At 39.0% G+C, this 23912-nt stretch overlaps 1 protein-coding gene across 1 annotated transcript; it reads left to right on the top strand.

The window, feature by feature from the left end:
• Nucleotides 1–1589: 1589 nt before the first annotated feature.
• Nucleotides 1590–23577, top strand: LOC131235308 (isoeugenol synthase 1-like). Its single transcript, XM_058232450.1, has 5 exons — nucleotides 1590–1831; nucleotides 17840–17974; nucleotides 18536–18764; nucleotides 21233–21436; nucleotides 23168–23577. The coding sequence occupies exons 1-5, from the start codon at nucleotides 1646–1648 to the stop codon at nucleotides 23365–23367; spliced, it is 954 nt and encodes a 317-aa protein (XP_058088433.1). The 5' UTR covers nucleotides 1590–1645; the 3' UTR covers nucleotides 23368–23577.
• Nucleotides 23578–23912: the final 335 nt, after the last annotated feature.

The following is a 23912-nucleotide window of genomic DNA, read 5'->3' as shown; positions in this document are numbered from 1 at the left end:
AGAGCATGTCAATGCTGTTTGCATGTATCAAAGTGGCACACGTGTGTAATCCAATCCATCAATCAGGTGGGCCTGGACATGTAAATACTCTTTATCTTCTTGAACCTAACTTGAAACTTAGATCCAAAGACTGACCCGATCGGATCTGGGTCTGGGTCTTCCACGACTATATCAGGACTCGAAAAGACCGGACCTGGCAAGATACAACCTAAGTACATGAAGATAGCACCAGAACCATTGACAGCCCTACATGGACGGTTACAAGAAGTTTAAGAAATCTTGTGATAATTGTAAACACCTCTCCTTTGATTTAAATTATTTCAAGTATATTTACGGAGGAGGATTAGAGGAAATCTATATTACATTGCCAAAGTACTCTTTCCCATGTCGGCAAATTCTTGAGGGGTTTTGGTTTTCCCACATCGGCAAATAGTATTCAACCCATGAGTGGTCGCTATGCCGTAGACGCCTAAAACAATAGAAGAAAAGAACAAAAAGCCCCGTCGTTCGAGCAGCCACCCGTAAAAGACCATGGACAACCGCCTAAGACCTTTCAGAGTCACGTGATGGACCAGTACTTGATGGATGGACTAGCCTATTTTTTTACAAGATTGTCCCACATTATATGGAAGTGAACAGGTTGGAAGATGGATATACACATGCTACCATAGGCCACACGTTGACAACTAATTACATCTAAGAGAGGGTAAAATTAGAGCTATACATGAGCCAATTGAGTTGAGCTTGGCCCAGCTCAGCTCGGATTGGCTTGGCCAATAGGCTATTCTTGCTCAAACTCGGCTCAGCTTGGTCCTCAAGCCCCATTTACCAGCTTGGCTCAGCTCAGTCAATAGTTCGAGCTGAGTTGAAGCCAAGTTTGAATTTAGGTTTTATAGTTTTTTTTATATATATAAAATATAATATAATATAATTTATTTAAACATATAAATATATAAAAGATATTTATGTTAAGTGAATCCGATCTAAGTTGAATCGATTGGAGCCAAGTCAAGTTTTGAGCCGAGTCAAGTCAAGTTTATAAGTAGCTAGCTTGTACTTGCCTCGGAATTTTTTTGAGTTAAAAAAATCAGCTCAACGCGCTGGAATCCAGTTTCAAGCCAAATTAAGTTGGGCTTTTCCAAGCCGAGTTAATCGAGTTAACTCAGTTCATGTACAACTCTAGGTAAAATAGTAAATTTTGCAGCTATACTGGGTAATCGATCACTGAGTGCGTGGAGGTACATGCAATGATCATAACCACTGACCGCCCACCACTAGCTATTTGACGTTTTTAGCCACAAGATGCCAATAGCATTCACAATCATCCTAAGACTGAGGATATGTGTTTATAATCATTATCGGTAGAAATTACCACTTAAGGTGCACACATGGTTTACATGACAAAAGCCTGGTGTGAATTTTCAAGGGCATGAAACATGCCATGCGGGGCCCACCCGATGTACTCGCGAAATTATCCATCACACAACCTCTCTACCTAGATAATGAAAGCCAACATAAAGGATCTTCCCAGTCATTATATAAGTACGAAAAGGCTTCATGGAAAATCTCGAACAGCGCGCTTCCCATTAGTTCGTTCACGAGAGAGAGAGAGAGAGAGAGAGAGAGAGAGAGAGAGAGAGCAGCCATGGCTACTCAAAGCAAGACACTCATCTTTGGTGCAACTGGGTATCTTGGTAAATACATGGTGAAGGCAAGCTTGTCCATGGGTCATCCTACGTACATCTATGTGCGGCCGACTACCAGTGCCACTAACTCTTCCAGGCTACAGTTGCTCGAGGAATTCGAATCCATGGGAGTGAAGGTTTTTCAGGTAATGTCTTCTCTTAATTTCTTGTGATCCAAACCGTTGATTTGATGGGACACCTCTACACAGAAAATCTCTTTATTGGAGCATTATTGACCTTCTAATCATTGGCGTGGATGCTTAACAGAATGATACACCAGTAGACAGTATTTGATGAAGAAAGGCCTGAGATTGGACGGCTAGGATCTCTTTAAAGGAAGATTTTCGAAGCAGGGTTGAGTCAGGACCTTTGCTAGAAAAATTCCCTTTAAAACTCCGTGTAATTGAAAAAAAGAAAAAAAAACTTGTATAAGTGATTAAGCACTTTACACACTATATAATTCAAAAGATAGCTAAAATTTTGGACATACCAATTAAATAAGTTTTCTTTTTCAAATAAAATTTATGGGGGCATTTTAAAAACTAGAGATTGGTAAGACAGAAAAATGATTCAATTATCTATAGATGCATTATTGCTCATATGCATAGAAATATCAAGTATTTTAAATGAAGTTTCTTAATTTTTACCTTATGAATTTTTACTGAAAATTCTTCATAAATCTCAAATTATACCCATGTATTTCTTCATGAATCAAAATACTAGAATAGTTCTTTTGGAGAAAAGGAAAATGATCAAAGTACCCTATTATATTGGTTTTCTTTTAATAAAGTTAAAAAATTTTGGGCCCATGCACATGATATGTATATGTCAAACATATGCACCCAACAATAATAATCATACGGACCAAATTTTTTTCTAATTGAATCACTACATGTGATGCACATGCATTTTGATGTTTTTGAGTGGTATATGTTACTTTTTTTTTTTTTTAATGGTGTGGCTCACCTTAAGATTAATTAAAATTTTTATTCTTTTGAACATCATGGTAGATTATATTAATTGGATGGTTTGGATATCATAAAAATATTACGTGAGCTCTAAAATTCTCCACTTTACCATTTCTTTTAAAAAGAAAACCATGACAGTGAGCATTATGGTAATTTCACTGCTCAAAAAAGTTCCTTAACATTTCGGTCCGTAAAATAATTATTTCATAAAATCCTAATTTGTGAGGAATTTTGAAGTAAAATTTTTAACCTTATTTATGAATAACATATAGACACGTGTACGCATATGTGTAATGAATCTAGATCCTTTGCTTGCCACAAATTCAGGAGAATCCTGTTTTCCTGCATCGTAATTGATCCACATCATCATTGACGTTGTCATCACTGTTGCATTAAATATAGTGTGTGATAATTTGGCCCAATAAGGATTGCAATAAACAGGATTCTCCTGCTTGTGGCAAGTAGAGGATCTGGATTCATGTATAATATATAGACACTCAATATGTATTTTTGAGTTGCAATAGTTGTTGAGATTTTTTTTTCCCATTTAATTGACATTTAAAAGGCTATTGATAAAAAAAAAAAAAAAAAAAACCCACTTCTAAAATATTTAAAGTAATGCGCTTAAGTTTCAACCGTTAAATATCTCCATGCTTGGCGTCATATATTGTAATGATTATATATGGTTTTAGAATTGTATTTTCTAACGGGCCAGAATGCCCCTTCATTTAAAATGTAACTACTCTATCACCATCTAAGGCTATAAGGAATTGAATGAATTGATGTTGGACTTCTCACTAACATCAAGGTGGGCCCCATTGTGTATGGCTATGGAGTTATTACTCCAAATACTTTGTCGTTGCCCAGATTTTCTTGGGAATACTTTGAATCTGATATTTGATTATGCGAATCAGGTTTTGTAATTTTTCTGATTTACTTTCTTAAGCCTATAATTTTTGCACAAATAACTCTTCTTTTCGCAATTCTAACACTTACCTGTTTCGTGCCATTTCGACTTACATTTGGTCAGATCTCTCCCATCATTACCTTTCTCAGTATATTTTCTTTTAATCATCATAACATCACTAGCAAATTCCCCCATGTGTTTATCAACGAGCCTCTTTAGTAAGTAATGTGGGCATGACTGATTTCATAGTATGATCTGCACCGTTGCTGATATTCATAATCAAACCATCTCACGAATATGATAACAAATATATTAGAAGTGTGCTTTATCGTCAATTTTTACATCTACCGCCGTCAATATGCTAATTAAGGTGTAAAACCTATTAAAGTGTTCTTGTAAAGAGGACCATTCATTCATCTTCATGTTGTACAGTTATCGTTGGAGAAATATCTTGTTCAACATCAAATTTTTTTTTCCAAATAGGTTTCACAATTTGTCTTGCAAACCTTTTGCAGTGGTTTAATCAGTCATGTTGAACAAAATTGAATCATCCATGGGAAAAAAAAGATTTTCTATGTCTAATTGATTTTTCTCCTCAAATACCTCATCTTTTAATTCTATGGACTCTTTTCTTTTCCTTAAATTGTAATTGCACATTATTCTTTCACCAAAATCATATTCACCTTTAGTTTCTAGAACGTGTAATTAGATTAATTGAATTTTGGCACCTCAAATCTGTTAGAACTCGATCCAACCTTTTGAAACATAAATACAAAACAAATGCTAGAGCTGAGCTTGTGTTAAAAAGGTTTATCATTGTTTGGCTATGATATCAATTGTTGTGGAAAAAAAAAAAAAAACGCTCGTACATTATCAACGTAGGCGAGACCAACACACAAAAGGAAAGGACCAAACAAAAAGTCAAAATGGTTAAACTAAAATAAGAGACAATAGGCACAATGATTTACATGATTCGACAATATGCTTACTCTACACGATACTAACATAAAATTTTCTTCTTTGTTGAAAATAAAAGAAACAAAAATACAAAATTTATTTTTCTTCCACCCTTATAAAAAAAATCTCATACTAAGAAATACCTTGAACATAAGAATACACATACTAAAGTCTTAAGAAAAATAGACTCCAGCCATATGCACACTAAGTACGAGCGGAGGGATGTTTCCTTTTAATTAAGAGACATAACCTACTACCATAACATATAACTCAGGGAGACTGGGTCACCCAGAAGAAGGAGATACCGTGGAATGGATCATTGGAGAGAAAAAACCGTGGGTGAGAGGCAAAAAAACGTGGGTGGGTGAAAAAGTACTCCGCGTGGCTCACGCATTCATCTGACCATTGGACACAGACAGCGACCAGGCTATTGACTAGTTAGCAAGAGAAGGGCATTCGAAGGTACAAGGTCTCATTCATATGTCATCTTAAAAGCTACCCAGGATAATAACGGATAATGTGTTTGTGGACTGGGTTTGTGTTGGAAATTTTAGAATACCACGAGATCTGGTACCTTGAAAGATAGAAGATTTTTGTGTCAGGGTTACGTGGTGGCCTTTTCCTTCTTGTGTGATTTTTTCTTATCGATATATTACAGGCCGGTGATGTGCTTCTCACCTTTTGTAGAAAAAGGTTGGCAAGTGCTAGATGGTTAAAATCAATATTTGGACATGTTAGTATAATCAATATGGATCATGCATTCTCCAATCATTTTATCAGATGGTTTGGATTATTTGATCAAAATAATGTTTGACACGACCGTGTCATCAAAGGAGGATGCACATGATGGATGATCCTCACCAACAATCCAACCTTTTCTAATATAATAAGTATGAATCATCCATTTATAAGAGCTACTAATTGGATGATTGGGATCATCTTATTAAAGGGATCATGGGTGATCAAAGGTGGTGGCACATAATATATGGCCTAGATTAATAAAAAAAAATATTTTATTTAATCAATATGGATTTTTCATTTCTTAAAGTCATTGATAAGATGATTGGGATCATCCAATTAAAGTGAATTTTGACAAGAATAGCCTGTAAACGGGGATGCACTTTGAATGGTCAGTAACATCGGGCCAATCTTTTCTAGTATAATCAAGATGGGATAGTCAATAACAATGAGCCAATCTTTTCTAAGTATAATCAACATGAATGGTAAATTCTGACTGCTATTGATTAAATGGTTAGGATCATTGAGTCAAAGTCATTTTTGGAGGGCTGCGAGAGCGACTATAGACTATGATAGATAATCCTAATAAATAATCAGACTTTTTAGTAAAATCAATATGTACCATTCATCTTCCAAATCATTGATGAGATGGTTAGGATCTTACAATCAAAGTGTCGTGTGACAAAAGAGAGCTATAAAAGGAGCTGCAAACATGATGGATGGTCCAATCAATGATCAAATCATTTCTAGTATAATTAGTATGATAATCTATTTTCCAATCCATTGATTATATTTTTACAATTATCAACAAAGTTGTCCATACCCCAGCCCGTTCTTACCCACCGACAGGCAGATCTATGTGAGGGCCCACCATGATTTATCTCTTTATTCATGCCGTTCATCTCTTTCTTCTACTTTCTTCGATTGTTGGAGACAGATAGAAAAAGGAACAATACGTCGAAGAAAATGAGGGAAAGAGAGATCAAGAGAGAGGGAGGAGAGGAAGATCGAGAGGTGGAAGGAGAGGAACGGAGAGAGATCGAGAGAGTATGAGGGAGAGAGATCGAGGACGGGAGAGGGAGAGACGAGATGGCGGAGATGGAAAGGGAGAGGGAGAGGGAGAGAGAGAGACAGTGACAGATAAAGAGAGAGAGAGATGGCGGAGATGGGGAGGGAGAGATAGGGCTTTTTTTAAAAAAAAAAATTTTAATCAAGTCGACCAAGCATCTGACAGTTGGTAACGGCCGGCCGCTAAAAAAGCGTCGGATATGCCCAACTTTCTTGTAGTGGGACCATATAAATATCCGCTTAATGTAAAACTTGTGGCCTGCAATAACTTTTTAACGGACAATCACCACTTTGCTGTGTGTGGTCCACCCGGGATTTAGATCTGCTATAGTTTTGGGTTTGTACCTTAAAAGCTGTCAAAACAGATGGAAGGCGTGCATATAAGACAAATACACCATGGGGCCCACGCATCCTTTTCCAACTTCTCACGGTAGGCTAGAAGGTTACCTGGCCACGCCAGCTAGCAAGGTGCTGTTTGCAGGTAGAACTGTACAGGAGTCGAACCTAGTTGAGCTTGGCTTAGCTCGGCCCGGCCAGTTCGGGCCGAGTTCGAGTTCGAACTTAGGAGTTAAGTTCGAGTTTAAGTTTTATAGTATTTAATATACTAGTATATAATATATATTATAATATAAATACTATATAATATATAATTTATTTAAATATATAAATATATACAAAATATTCATATTAAGTGAACCCGATCCGAATCGAATTGATTTGAACCGAGTCAAGTTCCAAACCGAGTCGAGTCGAGTTCAGTATAGCTTGGACCGGCTCGAAATTTTTTTGAACTCAAAAAATCAGCTTAACTCGGCTGGAACTCAGTTTCAATCCTTTCGAGTTAAGTCGAGTTGAGCTTTTTCGAGTTGGGTTGAGCGAGTTAACCAAACAATCTCAGTTCGCATACAGCTCTACTTGTAGGGACGCATATTGCCCATCACTCCACAATAGAAAATTCGAGTGGTCAAAAGGGGAAAATTCCAGTGGTCAAAAGCTATGTGGGCCTACAGGGATGCCCTTGAGCAATCCACTACATCGATCAGTTTTCTTAGGGCAGAAATCTAAAATTAGGCATATCCAAAACTCAGGTGGGCCGCATTGCACGACGGCAAATGGTGAGAATGGAAATGTCCACCGTTGAAACCTTCCTAGAGGCGACGATGATGCCTATATACCATCTAAAACCTTCTTAAGGTTATTACTATTAGGATAAACTATAGGCATAAATATTACTTTGATCCAAAACTTCTGTATCCCTGCAAAGTTTTCAATGGTGGGCATTCAATCCCAACTGCTTCATGTGGTGTGTTTCACTTGAGTTTTAAATTTGCCTAATTTTTGAACTCCTTTCCTATCATGAGCTCGAGAAACTAATGGACGGAATAAATTTCTTACCTTCATCTTTGTGGGCCCCACAGCTTCTGACAGCATAGGAGCTTCTGGGACACCAGATAGTGATCAAACGAGGAACTAGTTTCTAGTTTGATGAGTTAGAAGACATTGTAGTGACAGTGTAACGTTTCTGATCTAGATTCTTCAACCATCCAAACACCATAATCTTACCAATGAATTTGGGTCATACTTTGATATGATCCATTAGATCAACAATGACTACCAATTAGCTACGTTGGCGGTGTTGGGGATTGGGTTGCGGAATCACACAAAGATGAATCTAGGATAGCAATCTAAGAGCACCAAGTAAACACAAGAGAACACAAAGATTTAACTTAGAAAACCCTTTCGGGAAAAAACCACGGCACAAACCGACAAATCTCCACTATGAAAGCATAAATTATAAAGAGAAAAGACTTACCTGATTCGAACAACCTCGAATCTCACCCTTACTACACCCCTTTGAAATCCTAGAACCCCTTCTAGAAACCCTGTGGAATACTTTAAGAAGCCTTAGAATATCTTGGAATGGCCCTAGGGACTCCTATTTATAGTTGGAAAATCCTAGCTTTCGCACCGACTTGGAATAGTCTGGAAACTGCTTCAAATTTACGCAGTCCGCGCACAATCTGCGTAATCTCCGACTAGTCGAACTAGAGCTCGGGTTAGTCGAAGGACACAATCTACGTAACCTCCGACTAGTCGAACCAGAGCTCGGGCTAGTTGAAGGGCACTTCGACTAATCGAACCTGTCCTTTAACTGGTCAAATTTCTCGGAAGTTCCAAAATACATTGTTTGTGGACTTTTATCCAAACTTTCTTGGGCTAGTCGAATTTCCTCAGATTTAAGACATCTTTTAACAACAATCTCTACCATGTCTTCAATCTTCAAACGTGTGGTTTCTTGACCTCTTCTCTTATCTCTGCATCACATTATAGTTTTAATTAATACTTCTCGTGCACATTCCGTCATCTTTTTATTCCATCGCCAAGCCTAGAGAAGTTGCACAGAACTTGAACTTCTTTGTAGGAATGACCTTGGTGAGAATGTCTGCCAGATTTACGCTGGTGTGAATCTTCTCTAGTGTTACGCATCTTTCCTCAAGCACCTGTCAGATAAAGTGGTGATGAATATCAATGTGTTTAGTACGAGAGTGATAAACAGAATTTTTATCCAAATTTATAGCGCTTTCGCTATCACAATTAACCGGCACGCCTTCCTGCTGAAGTCCCAACTAATTTATCATGCCTCTTAACCAAACACCTTCCTTAAACGCTTCTGTCACTGCCATATATTCTGCTTCGGTCGTGGAAAGAGTCACTGCGGACTGAAGCTTTGACATCCAACTAATTGCTCCACTTGTTAGTACAAACGAGTAACCCGAAGTTGACTTTTTGAAATCTACACTGCCTGCGTAATCTGAATCCACATACTCTACTAATTTTGCTCCTGTCTTCTAAAAAGTTAAGACATAGTCTTTTGTACCTCGAATGTATTGAAGTAACCATTTTACCACCTCCTAATGTTGCTTGCCGGGGTATTTATTCACAATACCGATTGCTTGTGAAATAAGCGGTCTAATATAGACCATGGCATGCACTACCAATCGTATTCGAATAAGGCCTATAATACATATCTTGTTTTTCCTCATCTGTTTTCGGACATTGTCTTGAGGAAAGCTTGAAGTGAGACGTGTATGGAACGCTCACCGGCTTTGCCTGGTCTATCGCTTACTTGATCTTGCCTGAGATAATCAAAGCCCGCTCTTCTTCCAGTCTCTATGAATATCAATGCCGAGAGCCATCTTTGCAGCCCTCAGATCCTTCATCTCTAATGTCCCTGTTAACTAAGTTTTCAATACGTTAATTTCAGACATATCATGACTGGAGATCAATATATCATCAATATATAATTATAGGATGATGAACGTGTCATCACTTAGTGTCTTGCAATAGACACAGTGATCGTATTCACTCCTAGAAATTTTTTGACTCACCATGAATGAATCAAAATTTTATATCACTGCCTATGCGACAGGTCCTGCAATGACTTCCTGCAAACCTTGTTCTCTGTCTCTTTAACTTCGAAGCCCTTTGGTTGCTTCATGTAGATCAACACTTCCAATTTCCTATGCAGAAGTGCAGTCTCCACATCCATCTGTTTCAGCTTGAGATCGCATTAGGCAACCAGCGCCAATACAAATCTAATAGACACCTGCTATATCGTCGACGTAAATATCTCTGAGAAGTCGATCCATTCTCTCTGAGCATGACCCATCGCTACCAGCCTTGCTCTATGTTTGTGCTGTATCTTTTTGAAGATCCACTTGCATTCAATCGCTTTCTGTTCACTCCCCAAGTATAGGGTTGTGATGTAGTAATAAACTCGGTAAGACTGAGGTCGAATCCACAGGGACTTAAACTTGTACGAGATCTGGAACTAAATAGATCTAGAACTAACAAAAGATGTAATCTAAATCAAATAAAATTTAAAGAATAATTGTAAAATAAATTATCTAAAACTAAAGAGAAATCAGAGGTAAGAAAACTAGGGATTCAGAGGATCCACTTATAGAGATCAGGGAGATCTTATGCCTGCTTCAAGAATCATGAAAATTAACTGAACTTACTTGATATAAGTTTCAAGAGATGAAAGGTATAGGAATTAGAATGGATTCCATCACTAAATCATGCCCAGGAGACAAAGTAAACAACAGAACTAAACTAATTACCAACCAATCAACATGTTATGAGGGTTAGGAAGGGTACCGTCATCCGACCATGCCCATGAGACTATGGTGAACAACAGGGTTTCCTAACGTCATAAACAATAACGAAAAAATAAAGAAGCATGCTCAAAGCCATTCCAGACTTATTGTAATTTTAATCACGATAGACCATTAAAAACTGAAAACATTCCCTTACAATCAACCCAATACCAAATACATTCAGTTTAAGCAAGAATTAAAGGCATGAAATTCTTCCCATCACGCTACAAGCTTCAACCCTTAGCCCTAGCTAAGGGGTTCAGCCAGACATGGATGGCTGGTTCTCTTAAAAATAGAATAAACCAAGTAAAGAAAAAATAATAAGAAAAGAAAAGAAGAACGAACTCAGCTTCTCTCTCTCGCAATCCCTTGCAATCTTCTAAGCCAAAAACCGATGCCCCCCGCTCTTTTTTTCCTCTATCTTTTATAACAAGGATCCGCCTGGAGTCTGCCGGTTTCCTCCACAAAGAAGGATCGGGAACTCCCTTCGCAGGTCCCTGCTTACGCAGTTCAGTTCGTAGCGGAACCGAACGCAAGAGTCTGTCGCACGTTGATGGTGGGCCCTGTATTGTCTGGAGTTGGAGGAATCCGTTCCTTCCACTGGATTCGTGGTGAAATTTCGGTGGAATGGACAAAATTCAGATCAAAATCGTGACCCACAGAGTTGAATCGCAGCTCTCTTGTTCGTACCGTCCATCTTCCGTTTTAAATACATGGACATCGTTCTTGCTGTGTGGGTCACGATTTCCTCATCTAGGTCTAGATAAGAACCTCCGTTAGAGTCTAATGGACGGTCCGGATTGGGCTGATGATGCAAAATGGTGGCCCACAAGGATTGACCGCAAGTCAGAATCGCAAAACAGAGCACGTACGTCCTTGCGCTGTGAAAGTCGGTGGGCCCATTGCCGGTGTCATCATGGAAATCCACTCGGACCATTCGATTCACGTCGACAAACCAGTAAGAATTGGCTGGCTTCATGTTGGATTCGGTGTGGCCCATGCAGTTTTCTACGCTGCCGTCCGTCTTACGTTTGGACGGTTGAAATCCGATCCACGATATTTCCTAAAATTCTGTCACCTAGGATTGAATCATATGGATTTTATAAATCTAATGGACGGTCCAGATCTTCACTTTGCATGATGAGTGGGGCCCACTGGGCAGACCCGACGTCGGACAGCGTAAACGCTGTTGCGTTTTCTGAATTGGAAGGAGTCGGTCAGCGTGCGCTGACCGACTATGGCTGTAATGGTGCACAGCTGGTGCATGTGTACACCTTGCACACGCACTGTACATGTGGGTCCCACGGAGATGTGTATGAGACATCTGCTCCGTCCATCCGCTTTCCCGAATATAAGGGGTTGAGACCAACTTTGAAGCATTTCCAGATACCAGGTGGGCTTCAAATCAATGGCTTATGGGCTGATCTGTCCGTTAGGCCACTTATACAGGGAACTGAGGGTTAAAATTTGACGTGTACAGTTAATTTATAGTCCTCAGGCCATGCATAAAGTTTCGAGCCGAACAGATGATGGAAACCCAGTGATCTTGCATTCTGGCTGACTTTCAGGCCGCTTGAGCTTCAATTACTCGATTTTCGCGGATCCCTGGCGTGTAATTCCGTAGATCTTGGTCCCCTGGAGTCCGTCCCTTGCCTTTAGTGTCATCAAAGCGTTAAATTCATGTTTTAAGCTTCCTTTTCAGTTCATGCTCGTAACTACACTCTGCATCATAAACATGATTAAAACAGGGCATTTAAACAGTATCATGTTCGTAAATCCAGACAATAACTAGGGTCTAATATGTAATATTTGACCCTCAAGACTTTCCGACCCACTGGAAGCTCCACTGGCTCCCATGTGTCAATCTGGTTCAACGAATCCATCACATCGTCTATAGTTACCTTCCACTTCTCAGTATCAGGCTCACCTAGAGCTATCTGAGTAGTAGACGGATCCTTCTCATTTGTAACAAGAGCATATACGATATCGGAGTCGTCCATGTACCTTGCCGGTAACTTGCGATTATGCGGTGTAATTCTTCACACAGGTGGCTACTCTACCCGCTCCGTATCTCTATTCGCGCGTCTCAGCCTTCATGCTCTGTTTGCTCATGTGGTCCTGCCCAACATGCCACAAACGTGCAAATGTGGAATTTGTTACAGCCACTGCAGCTCCACTTATTGAAGTGCTCCCGATCAACTTGTAAATGTTACCATGTCATTGCGCTTTCATGATTATGAGTGCCCCCTTGATACTTTAAGGGCACCATCAAATCCGGTGTACTTGCATCCTATGCCACAAGTGCACCGAGAGAAATCAGACTCTTCTTCATATCAGGAACGTGCTTGACATCAGTCAAGGTACACTCCATCCCATCAAACATCTTGATGTGCACATACCAACAACAACTACATTACAGTCAATGTCATAGCCTATAAACACCTGTCCACTATCGCGCTCTTTGTAGCTGGTGAACCTACTCCGATGAGGAGTCATGTGAAAAGATGCCCCTATGTTTAAAATCCACTCGTCCATACGATCATCGTATAAGTATCCGATCATAGACACAGACAAAACATCACCTTCACATGTTTCTTCATTAGATGTGACAACATTAGCCTCCTTAGAAGAAGCCTCTGAATTTTCTTTCTTTGCTATAGGGTTTGTGCAATCTTTCTTCATATGTTCATTCATCCCACAGTTCCAGCACTTTAGTTTTCCTTTGCCCTTGCCCTTGGATTTGGATCTAGGTCTTAAAGATCCTATACCTTGCTCAGTATTTCTTCCCCTTATAAACAGTGTATCAGAAGATGACCCCAAGCCACCATTCATTTTTCTCATGACCTTCCCTTGAAGGGCCGAGATAACGGTGTCCATACTTAAGGTTTTATTTCCGGTGTACAATGAGTCCCTGAATGCCTCATACGAAGGTGGTAGAGTATTCAATAATATGCATAAGGGATCTTCTTTGATCACTTCCACCATGTCCAGCAATTTGCAAATCAGTTTATTAAAATTACTGACGTGGGCTTTCACATCTCCACCCTTTGCTAATCTAAAGGTGAACAATTGTAGTTTCAAGTATAGGTGATTCTCAGTGAAAATTTTAGTATAAATATCCTCTAACTTCGCTCATAAACCAGCTGCAATTTTCTCCCTCAAAACATTATAGAGGACCTTATTCGTGAGACAAACGGATCAAAGATAATGCTTGCTTATCAAGAGTATTCCATTAATAATCAGTCATAGTAGACTTTTTCTCCTCAAGAGTATCATCCTCACCTTGCTTGGTTAAGGAACTGATCATCTTGATCTTCCATAACTCGAAGTTATTTTTCCATAAGTACTTCTCAATATCATACCTAGTCCTTCCCATTTATGCTAATACTGTAGATTTAAATTTGTGTCCCAACATTTGCTCTGATACCACTTGTTAGGGATTGGGCTGCAGAATCACACAGAGATGAATCTAGGATAGCAATCGAAGAGCACCATGCAAATATAAGAGAACACAAAGATTTAATGTGAAAAATCCTTTCGGAAAAAAACCATGGCACAAAGTGACAGATCTCCACTATGAAAGCATAAATTACAAAAAGAAAGGGCTTACCTGATTCGAACAACCTCAAATCTCACCCTTGTTACACTCCTTTGAAACCCTAGAACCCCTTCTAGAAACCCTTTGAAATACTTTAAGAAGCCTTAGAATATCTTGGAATGGCCCTAGGGACTCCTATTTATACTTGGAAAATCCTAGCTTTCGCACCGACTCGGAATAGTCCAGAAACTGCCTCAAATTTACGCTGTCCACGCATAATTTGCGTAATCTCTGACTAGTCGAACTAGAGCTCGGGCTAGTCGAAGGGCACATTCTACGTAACTTCCGACTAGTCAAACCAGAACTCAGGCTAGTTGAAGGGCACTTCAACTAGTCGAATTTTTCGGAAGTTCTAAAATAAATTATTGCTAAACTTTCACCCAAACTTTCTCGGGCTAGTCGAATTTCCTCAGATTTAAGACATTTGCTAACAATAGGCAGGTCTCCCTTTGATCGGCTTGCCCACTTGGTTGAGGACAATGATGATTGCCCAACCATTGGTGGGACCGACCATTGAAGACACGTCTGATACACCAGGATCATAGATGGCAATTCTTTCATCATTCCAACAGAACTTCGCCCCTTAAATGGCCCAATGGTGGCCCCCACATAAATTGACAGCGGAGGATGATTGGATCCAAATGTTGCTGCATCAATATTGCAAGTGAGAACCTTGTATACATGCTGTGTATAGAGTGTGATGGTTGATAGCCAAACACGTCTGCATGAAATTACCATTCCCTCTTTTTACTGAAAAAGAACAAACATGTGAGTGACTCGATTTAAATCATCCTAACCATATTGACCCTCTCAATTTAATTAGTTGCCTCAACAAGTCTCTTCACATTGACACGGAGCAATTGTTAAATTGAGTCTCCTCATGACTTTCTCAAAATCTCATTGATTTAAGTATTTTTTTTTTTCACTGATATAAGTTGACTCTGTGGTTGAATCGAGCCAACAAAGGGGCGTTTGGATAATAAATTACTTAAGATTAGCTACTGAAGTGATTAAGTAACTTTTAAGGGCCCCTTTGGACACTACCAAATATATTTAAAAAACCAAAAACTTATGTAAGTTAATAAATTAATTTGGTTATTAAATTTAAATAAATAACTTTTTCAGAAAAAGTAATTTAATTATTTTTATCAGTTTTTTTTTTATTTATTGATTTTCAACTTCTAAAAGTAATTTATTTCTTTCATTTTGGCTTGTGATACAACAACTTAAGAAATTATTTAAGGGAATAGGCTCTTCGTGGCCACCATTCTAAGTTCATAATATTGGAAAATCATCTAATGAATAGGTGGATGATCTAGTGGGCCCCACATGATGGACGATCTACATCAAAGGTCCACACCTAATGAAGAATGGCCCAAATTCAAGGCAGCCCCCAAATGATGGGCAACCCACATCAAAGGTGGGCAATTAATAATGGTGGGCCTACATGATGGACGACCTACATCGGAGGTGGGCCTCACATGATGGACAATCCACATCAAAGGTCGGCCTAATGATGAGTGGTCCATATCTAAGGCGGGTCCTGCATGATGGACGGCTCACATCGGAGGTGGGCCCACATGATGGACGATCCACATCAAGGGTGGGCTCTACATGATGGGCAGTTGATATTGAAGATAGTCCCCACATGATGGACAATAATATTGATGGTCGGCCCCACATGATAGACAATACATTGATGGTGGGCCCACATGATAGATGACTAACATCAAAAGTGGGCCCTACCTAATGAACTATGTAGATTAAAGGTCAACCCCTAATGATGAATGGCCGACAAACAAGGTGGGCCCTGTATGATGGATGACCCACATCAAAGGTGAGGCCCACACAATAAATGATTCACGTCAAAGGTTAGCCCTACATGATGGTAAGGTGGATGTGAGGGGGATCAAACAAACTTTCGGGATAGTTATTTATGATGTTGGAAACCAAATATACTTTTCTACTTTGTGGATGATAAATGTATTGTTCACCAAATATACTTATTTGCTAATTAAATAGAAACTAAGATAAGCTACTTACGACATAAGTAGCTTATCTAAGGTAACTTACAATCCAAATCCCCCCTAAGTAAAAAGCTACTTATAATTGATCATAAACCAAACTTATGTCAAATAAGTTACTTATCTACTGCTGTAAGTAGAAAAAAAGTAACTTATTTAGTGGTATCCAAATAGGCCCCAAGTAATAGCACTGTGGTCTTGACCATCCAACCTATAGGATAAAAACATGAACATTTAAAATCAAGCAGAAATAACAAAATAGGATTATCTTCGCCTCGAAGAATTTATAAAATAGGCCTAACAGGATTCCTTTTAAATTTCAAAGCAGCACTTTAGATAAAACAATGTTAACCATAGGGTATGGCTTATCAACCTTGTGCTTTTCTCTTTGTATTTCTTTGGAATTTTGTACTTGGTTAATAATAACAAAATCTTTGGTTAGTAATAAGAAAGTTTCTTTCTTGCTTTAAAAAAGAGAAATGGACAGGTAATCATTGAATAAAGACCAGCATTCAAATGCTTTTCTGACCGTAGCCTCTTGATGCAAGGAAGAACATGACGTAGTAGTTCTTCCTCGAGGATAAGTAGGATTCCTCATAGAGTTTTCTCGAATCCATTGGAAATAAAATAGAAATAATTTTTAATAAAGTTGAAAATAAATTAATTGATGATAAAAAATGAAATTACAATCCTTTAAATAATTAACTCAAACCTAGGGTGTAGTTTTAGACTCAAAACTCCCTAAAAACATGACTTATTATAAATAGTAAACTTAATTTTATAGACAGGCATTATTCCCGCTAGACTTCGTTGTTTTCGCCAAAAATAGTAAGTGTCTAATCTGGCCTAGTGAAGTTATTCTCTTATTTTTTCTAAACCCCTTTCATATTGGCCATGATTCCTATAACCCAAGGATAAAAAATTATGATTGAAAGTAAAAATGAAAATAAAATAGACTTTTGACGGTTGATCCGATGGAATCTCATGAAGCCAGCGTAGGCAACCCGGCGTACCGTATTGGTTGGGTAAAGTAACTTCACCTCTGCTTAGTCATATGGACTGAATAGACAGTTCCATCTTTGCCATGAAACACTGTCTGCAACCTGCTCAACATCACCTTTGCTCAGTCATATGGACTGAATAGACAGTTCAGGCAAATGTGCGTGGTACATGTGTCAGTTTGAAGCTTTGGAACCATTGCTAATGTGACATTAGTATTTTCCGATATGCATGAGAAAACATATGCATATGAGAAAACATATCGATCAGAGGGTTTCAAATTAATTTCACGTTGGATTATGATATAGTTTAAAAATACAAAACTCAGACCTGGAGCCTAGCGGAGTCAATTCAACTCAAATACTCCGTTGAGTTCCTTGAAAAGTAATACGAGTTTTTCTGAGTTTTTCCAGTACTATTAAATATTTGCGAGTACAAAAATTATATCTATAATGTCAAACGGTGCTTAGTCGAGTAGATTTTTGTCAAGTTCTGCCCAGATGTTCTTTGCCTAGGAAGAAGCATTAGGCTTAAAATGGAGGTGAATGTTGCTGTATTTCTCTATTTAATTTAAAGGTGCATTTGGTTGCACCAAATATCATGAAATCTCACAATATTTTGCACTAAATTGGACTAATTAATCATAAAATTTCATTATATTTGGGGCAACCAAATGCACCCTTAATCTTATAAAATTTTTGGTTATTTGCTGAAACTAATTGTTTGGTGTGTTAGGGCGAATTGCATGAGCACGATAAGCTTGTATCTGTAATTCAACTAGTAGACGTGGTGATCTCTACGCTCCCAGTTCCTCAATACCTTGAGCAACTCAAAATCATCGATGCCATCAAAGATGCTGGGACCATCGAGGTAAATCATTTTTACGTTTTGGTAGCCCCACCGTGCACCTCTACACGCAGCAGCACACGTACCACTTACAGTTGTGGAAACATCCTACAGTTGTGGAAACATCCAATGGAAAATGTGACAGTAATGTTTAAGAGATCAGCAGAATATTTAATATTAGATTCTGTCGTAAACAGAATTATACATGTGACAGTAATATTTAAGAGATCTGGATCGCTCATTGTTGGGTGTACTTGGATGGGTGTACACTTGCTGCTGATTGTAGGAATTCGTAGGATTTCAAATGGGTCGGCAGGAGAAAAAAAGAGTCTGACGATGGGCAAAGATGATCATTTGATCTGTGTACTATCACGTTTGGCCCTTTCATGGTATAGCCTAACAAATCAATGAACAAATCTCATGCATATATGCCAAGCTTTACTATGATGAATTGCTTGATAACTTAATATTTGAATTTGGAACATGATACTTCTCCTACAAGTCTCCCACTCTAAAAATAAATAAATAAATAAATATTACTACTAATAAATAAAAATAAAAAATCTCTCATTTGTTTTCTTACAGAGGTTCATTCCATCGGAGTATGGCAACGAAGTCGATAGGGTTTCTGCACTACCTCCCTTCCAGGCAGTTCTTGATATGAAGAAAAGGATCAGAAGGGCCACTGAAGCTGCAGGAATCCCACATACTTTTGTTTCTGGAAATTCCTTCGCCGCATACTTTGTAGATTACTTCTTGCATCCACATGAGGGAGGAGATGAAGTTTTGGTCTATGGAAGTGGTGAAGCAAAAGGTATTCAAAACTTGAAATTACCAAAACTTTCCTTTTAATTTAAGAATTATATTTTTAACAAAATCTACTTGTTTTTGGAAAAATTTTTCCAAATCAAGAGTTGGGTTGGATGAATATTTGTAGCATGCCAGTACCTATTGGTAAATTCCCAACTCCCAAGTAGGTTTTGGACATTAAATTAAAGAGTAGGTATGTTTGGCATTTATTATTATTATTTTTTTTAAAGAAAAAAGAAAAAAAATTAAAATAAATTCAATTTTCCCTTCCACTTAGACTAAAGGGTGCGTTTGGTAATAAATTCAGATTAGAAAATAAAGTAGAGAATGATTTTCTTACTAATCTTCATTTGAGGAAGTATGTAGTAAAAGTAATGGTATATTGAATGCAAATACTGCAGAAATATTCTAGGCTTGCTTTTGGTATCATGGGTTTTGTATCCTTGCACAAACATCCATATTCACAAATAGACATAACGAAAGAATCACCCAATTGAAAGAGATTGATCAATTTGGAATCTTGTACATTTGGGACCGTGATTGAGTACGAGCCTTTAATTCCTTTTTAGGGGAAAAAACCCTTTGATTTTGAGATAAGATTTAAGAACTAAAGTAGCAATAAATATTTAAATACAGTGGGGTTAGAAAGATCATAGATGCAATGATGACTTCCATCTTTCTCCTGGAGTGCCTCTGCCACTCTTTCTATTGGGGACACCACAACCCCTAACACAACTTGTCCAACACGGAAGCAACCTCACGGAATCACCCAGTACGATAGGGAAAGAAAAATTCAAGTAAATATAGAGAACACATGATTTTAACGTGAAAAAAAATTCTTTTTAGGAAAAAACCATGGCACCAAGCAATAAGCAATCAACTATAATCTGAAAATTAAAAGAGATGGAACAACTTGCAGCTGGAAAAATCGTAGCTTCTCCATAAAAAAAATCCTTAAAAATGTGCTAAGCTCCTTTCAATATTCTACTTTGGAGATTCACCCTAACCCCGTATTAACCCGATTATATAATCCCTATATAGAATTAGAAACAAAAAGCTCTCACTTACGCATTCCGCTCGGTTGCACCTTTAGTCGACCGAGACGTCAATAAGGTCTCTCGGTCAACTAAAACAGATCTTCGTCGACTGAAAACATCATAGTATGCTTTGGTCGACCAAACAATCTCTCGGTAGACCGAATAGTACCACACCAGATTAAAAGCACTCTATGAACACTTTCATGTTACATTCTGCCCTACCTATGATGAAATATTAGGTTTCCTCCACTAGCGCGTGCATGGCGTACACACTTATGGAGGTATGGGTGGGGACATTATTCCGCAGGATCAAACATATTCCCAAGGCATGGAAGTAGGGGATGCCCCTCCTGCTTGCACGGGCAAGAGATGGCAGTGCATCTCCATGAGTATGGATGTGCTCGGGGAAAAAGGAGCCGGAGATACCCTCTCTCGAGCGCGGTTAAGTTCTGAGAAGGGTAGCTGCCGCACCACAACCTTAGCATGCATATGGTCAACACGGAGATGGTGGCACGGACAACAACGAGGAATGTTCCGAGTCACAATGAGGACGCTGTCATCAATGAGGGGGACGTCCTCAACAATGCGTGGGACGTGCTTAACAATGTAGAACGCCCATACTGTGGGTCCCATCTTTAATTTCCTTTTCCTCCCAAGAATCAATTCGATCTGACAATCCTAATTTACCAATCAGCTGGCAACAAAATCAACAGTCTTAATCTTTACATAAGTTTTATTCATGGATCTAGCCACCATCTTCTATGCCCTCCTATATATTTATGGTAACAGTGTAGAGAGAGAGAGAGATTTCCAGATGTATTGTTCTAAACAAAAATATGAAAGTTTGCTTACCAAACAGCTATTTGACGGAGAATCAATTCTTTCCAGGGAAAGTGAATGAGAGAAGGATTCTTGGGTGATACCAAACGCACCCCAAACCTCGTTCCATTGAAATGGAAAATAAGCTTTCAGGTTATCATTCATAGGTCTTTAATCTTGAAATAAAAGATCTCACGTGGTTAATCATCTCCATCGTTAACAATCTTGGAAGAGGTCGTTTATCAACTCAGGATCAGCAGCATCTGTTTTTCTATAGGGGCTCACATTATAAGACGGCCTATTGATGGGAACTATCCATGTTCTACATGCAATGCTGTATGGAACCTTGTTGAATGGATAGAGCATGCCAAACAACCATTTGATCTAAAAGCTAGATCTGTCAGAGGATGGCTAGAGCTCTTAGAGAAAGTGATTGTTTGACATGATATCAAAGTGAAAGGTCCTGTATTAAAATCCTAAAAGCAGTAAATATGCCTCGTTAATATATTCTCTACCTCCATGTAAATATGCCAAGGGTCATATATTCTTCACCTCCATGGAATGATACTCCTCAATGTTTGATGTCTAACAAAAACCAACAAAATGTCTTGTCCAGCGGTGCTGAATTTTGAGAAAGATGTGGCCACTTACACTATCATGGCTGCGAACGATCCAAGGACATGCAATCGTTTGATCATCTATAGGCCCCCAGGAAACATCATCTCTATGCAAGATTTGATCTCTTCATGGGAGAAGAAGACTGGAAGAACTCTTAAGAAGACTTACATACCTGAGGAAGAAGCGGTGAAGCTCAGTGAGAGTAAGAACATAAGTACTGTTTCTCATTTCTGTACGGTCTTAGATTATTGTTCTATGTAGAACTGTTTTGGCAGAGATTGAAGTGACGATTCAATGCCCACATCTCATCAAGGTATGCATGTGCAAGCATTATCTAGACCGTTCATTTTGTGTGGCCCACCAAAAGATTGGCCGACCAGCTCACCAGGTGGGCCACGTAATAATGAGATAATGCTTAAGGAAAAGTTGGTTGATGGATTTATATTAAATCTACACGTTTGGCCACCTGATGGGTTACCTGAATTCGCACATGTGCACCATGTTCGCGCATTGGTTGTGAATGGTACACCTCTTCAATCTCTCATTGCACGGATCCCGGTGGAAAAAAGGGTTTCAGAGAGGGAAACGGATTAATTGGCTATACCCCTGCCACCAGCCCGGTGGCTGATGGTCGGTGCGCTGTGGGCCCCACCATGATGTATGCGTTTCATTCATCCATTTTTACAGATAATTTTAGGGTTTAACCCAAAAATGAGAGGGATTTAAATCTCAGGTGGACCACACCACAGGAAAACAATAATGATTGTATATCCACCATTAAAATCCTCCTAAGGCCCACTGTACTGTTTATTTGACATCCACCCACTGTACTGTTTATTTGACATCCAATCTGTTGATTGGATCATACAGACCCAGATGAAAGGTAAAAACAAAGATCAGCTTGATCCAAAACTTTTATGGCCCCCAAAAAATTGGTAATGGCCAACGTTACAGTGTTTCCTGTAATATGGTCCACTTGAGATTGGGATATACCTCATTTTTGGTCTCGTACCATAAAATTATATAGAAAAATATATGGACAACTTGAATGAAGCACATACACCATGGTGGGGCACCACAGAGAGTCCGTTTCCTTCCACGTGGGGGAGTGGATTGGGTGTGGCCCCCACCTCACCCAAGAGAGTGAGGCCTTTGTGGGGGCCACCGTGATGTATGTATTCTATATCCATACCATCCATACATTTATATGTTTTGCAGGATCATTTTAAGGCATGAGCCCATAAATGACATGGATTCAAATTTTGGGTGGACCATACCATAGGAAATAGTGGCCGTTGACCATTAAATCCTTCTTACGGGCCACAAATGTTTGGTATCAAGCTGATATTTGCTTTCCCCCGACCTTACCAACTGGTTGAATGGCAAATAAGATTTACCTTTAATGGTGAGGCATTCAATTACCACTGCTTCCTATGTTATGGTCCACCTGACATTTGGATTTCTATTTCATTTTGTCCTGAAATAATCTGGCAGCGTGGACATTGGATAAATATATCCAGGTAGGCCCCACGGTAAGCGCTGCATTGACTTGGGTGAGACTAGGTCCGCACCTAATCCACTTCGTTCTGAGATTAGACCAACCGATGGCCCATTTTCGTCGTTTTTAAGTTATGGTGTCTCATTCGCCTGTGGCGTTCATGAACATAAATATAGGCCATGGACCAAACAAACTGGACCATCTAATTTCATTCATTTAATTCATACTGAACGTGACATGATCTTCTATTGGAAATTAATGTGATTTCCGGGCCACACTTCTGCCATGTGTTCAATGATTTGAGCAATATAAATTGGCATGAACGTATGAAACATGTATGGTGGATAAGGCAACACAACTTAACAAAGTCATGCTATCACCACAGTCTATAATATTTTTAACATTCAATAACGTATTTCTATCCATGATTGGCAGCTTTACCGCATCCTCACAACATTCCGGTGGCCATCCTTCACAGCATTTTCATCAAGGGCGATCAACTGAGCTTTGAGCTGGAAGAAAACGACTTGGAAGCTTCCAACTTATATTCAGAATATAAATACACTTCCATTGATCAATACCTTAATCTTTGCGTCGTGGATCCCCCCAAAACTCAGCGTGCTGCATTTGCATGACCTCGCTCTTCAATATCATATGATCTGAGCCTGATGATATGTATACTATCTTCTATTTTGTAGTCTTTATAAGTGAACCACATGGTTAAGTGATGTACGATTCTGGTCAGATGGGCTCCATCAAAAAGTCGACAATATGGTTTTCGCTACAAGCTCAACTTATCCATGTAAAAGATTAAAAATAAAATCAAATGTCTGACCTTTTTCTCATTGGTGTGTTAGGGTTGTCCTATTGAAATTATTTTTTGGGCCAATGGTCCATCCACAGTATTTCTAGTCCAATCAACCAAATGCGTGGGCCACCAAACCATGGACTCCAGTTATACGAACTAAAAATGGGAGGAACAGTATGTCCTCAAGTTGAGGATCATATATATGGTTACTCGTTTTTCAGGAGAAGTTTCTTCATCAGCAAATGCTGAGGCATGCCACGTGGCCAAGCCAGGGGGATTGGCTACTCCCCCTGCCACCAGCCAATTGCTGGTGGTCGGTGCTTTGTGGGTCATACCATAATGTATATACCACAAAAAATGTGGTATATACTA

Source organism: Magnolia sinica, chromosome 19 (genome assembly GCF_029962835.1).
Source record: "Magnolia sinica isolate HGM2019 chromosome 19, MsV1, whole genome shotgun sequence".
Lineage (NCBI taxonomy): Eukaryota > Viridiplantae > Streptophyta > Magnoliopsida > Magnoliales > Magnoliaceae > Magnolia > Magnolia sinica.
Note: the sequence above shows the minus strand (reverse complement) of the source record. Positions and strands in the feature narration are given on the sequence as shown.

Coding starts and splice junctions, on each gene's coding strand:
- LOC131235308 (XM_058232450.1), top strand. CDS start 1,646: ATGGCTACTCAAAGCAAGACACTCATCTTTGGTGCAACTGGGTATCTT. Junction 18,765..21,232: donor TGGAAGTGGTGAAGCAAAAG/GTATTCAAAACT, acceptor TGTCTTGTCCAG/CGGTGCTGAATTTTGAGAAA. Junction 21,437..23,167: donor AGCGGTGAAGCTCAGTGAGA/GTAAGAACATAA, acceptor CATGATTGGCAG/CTTTACCGCATCCTCACAAC.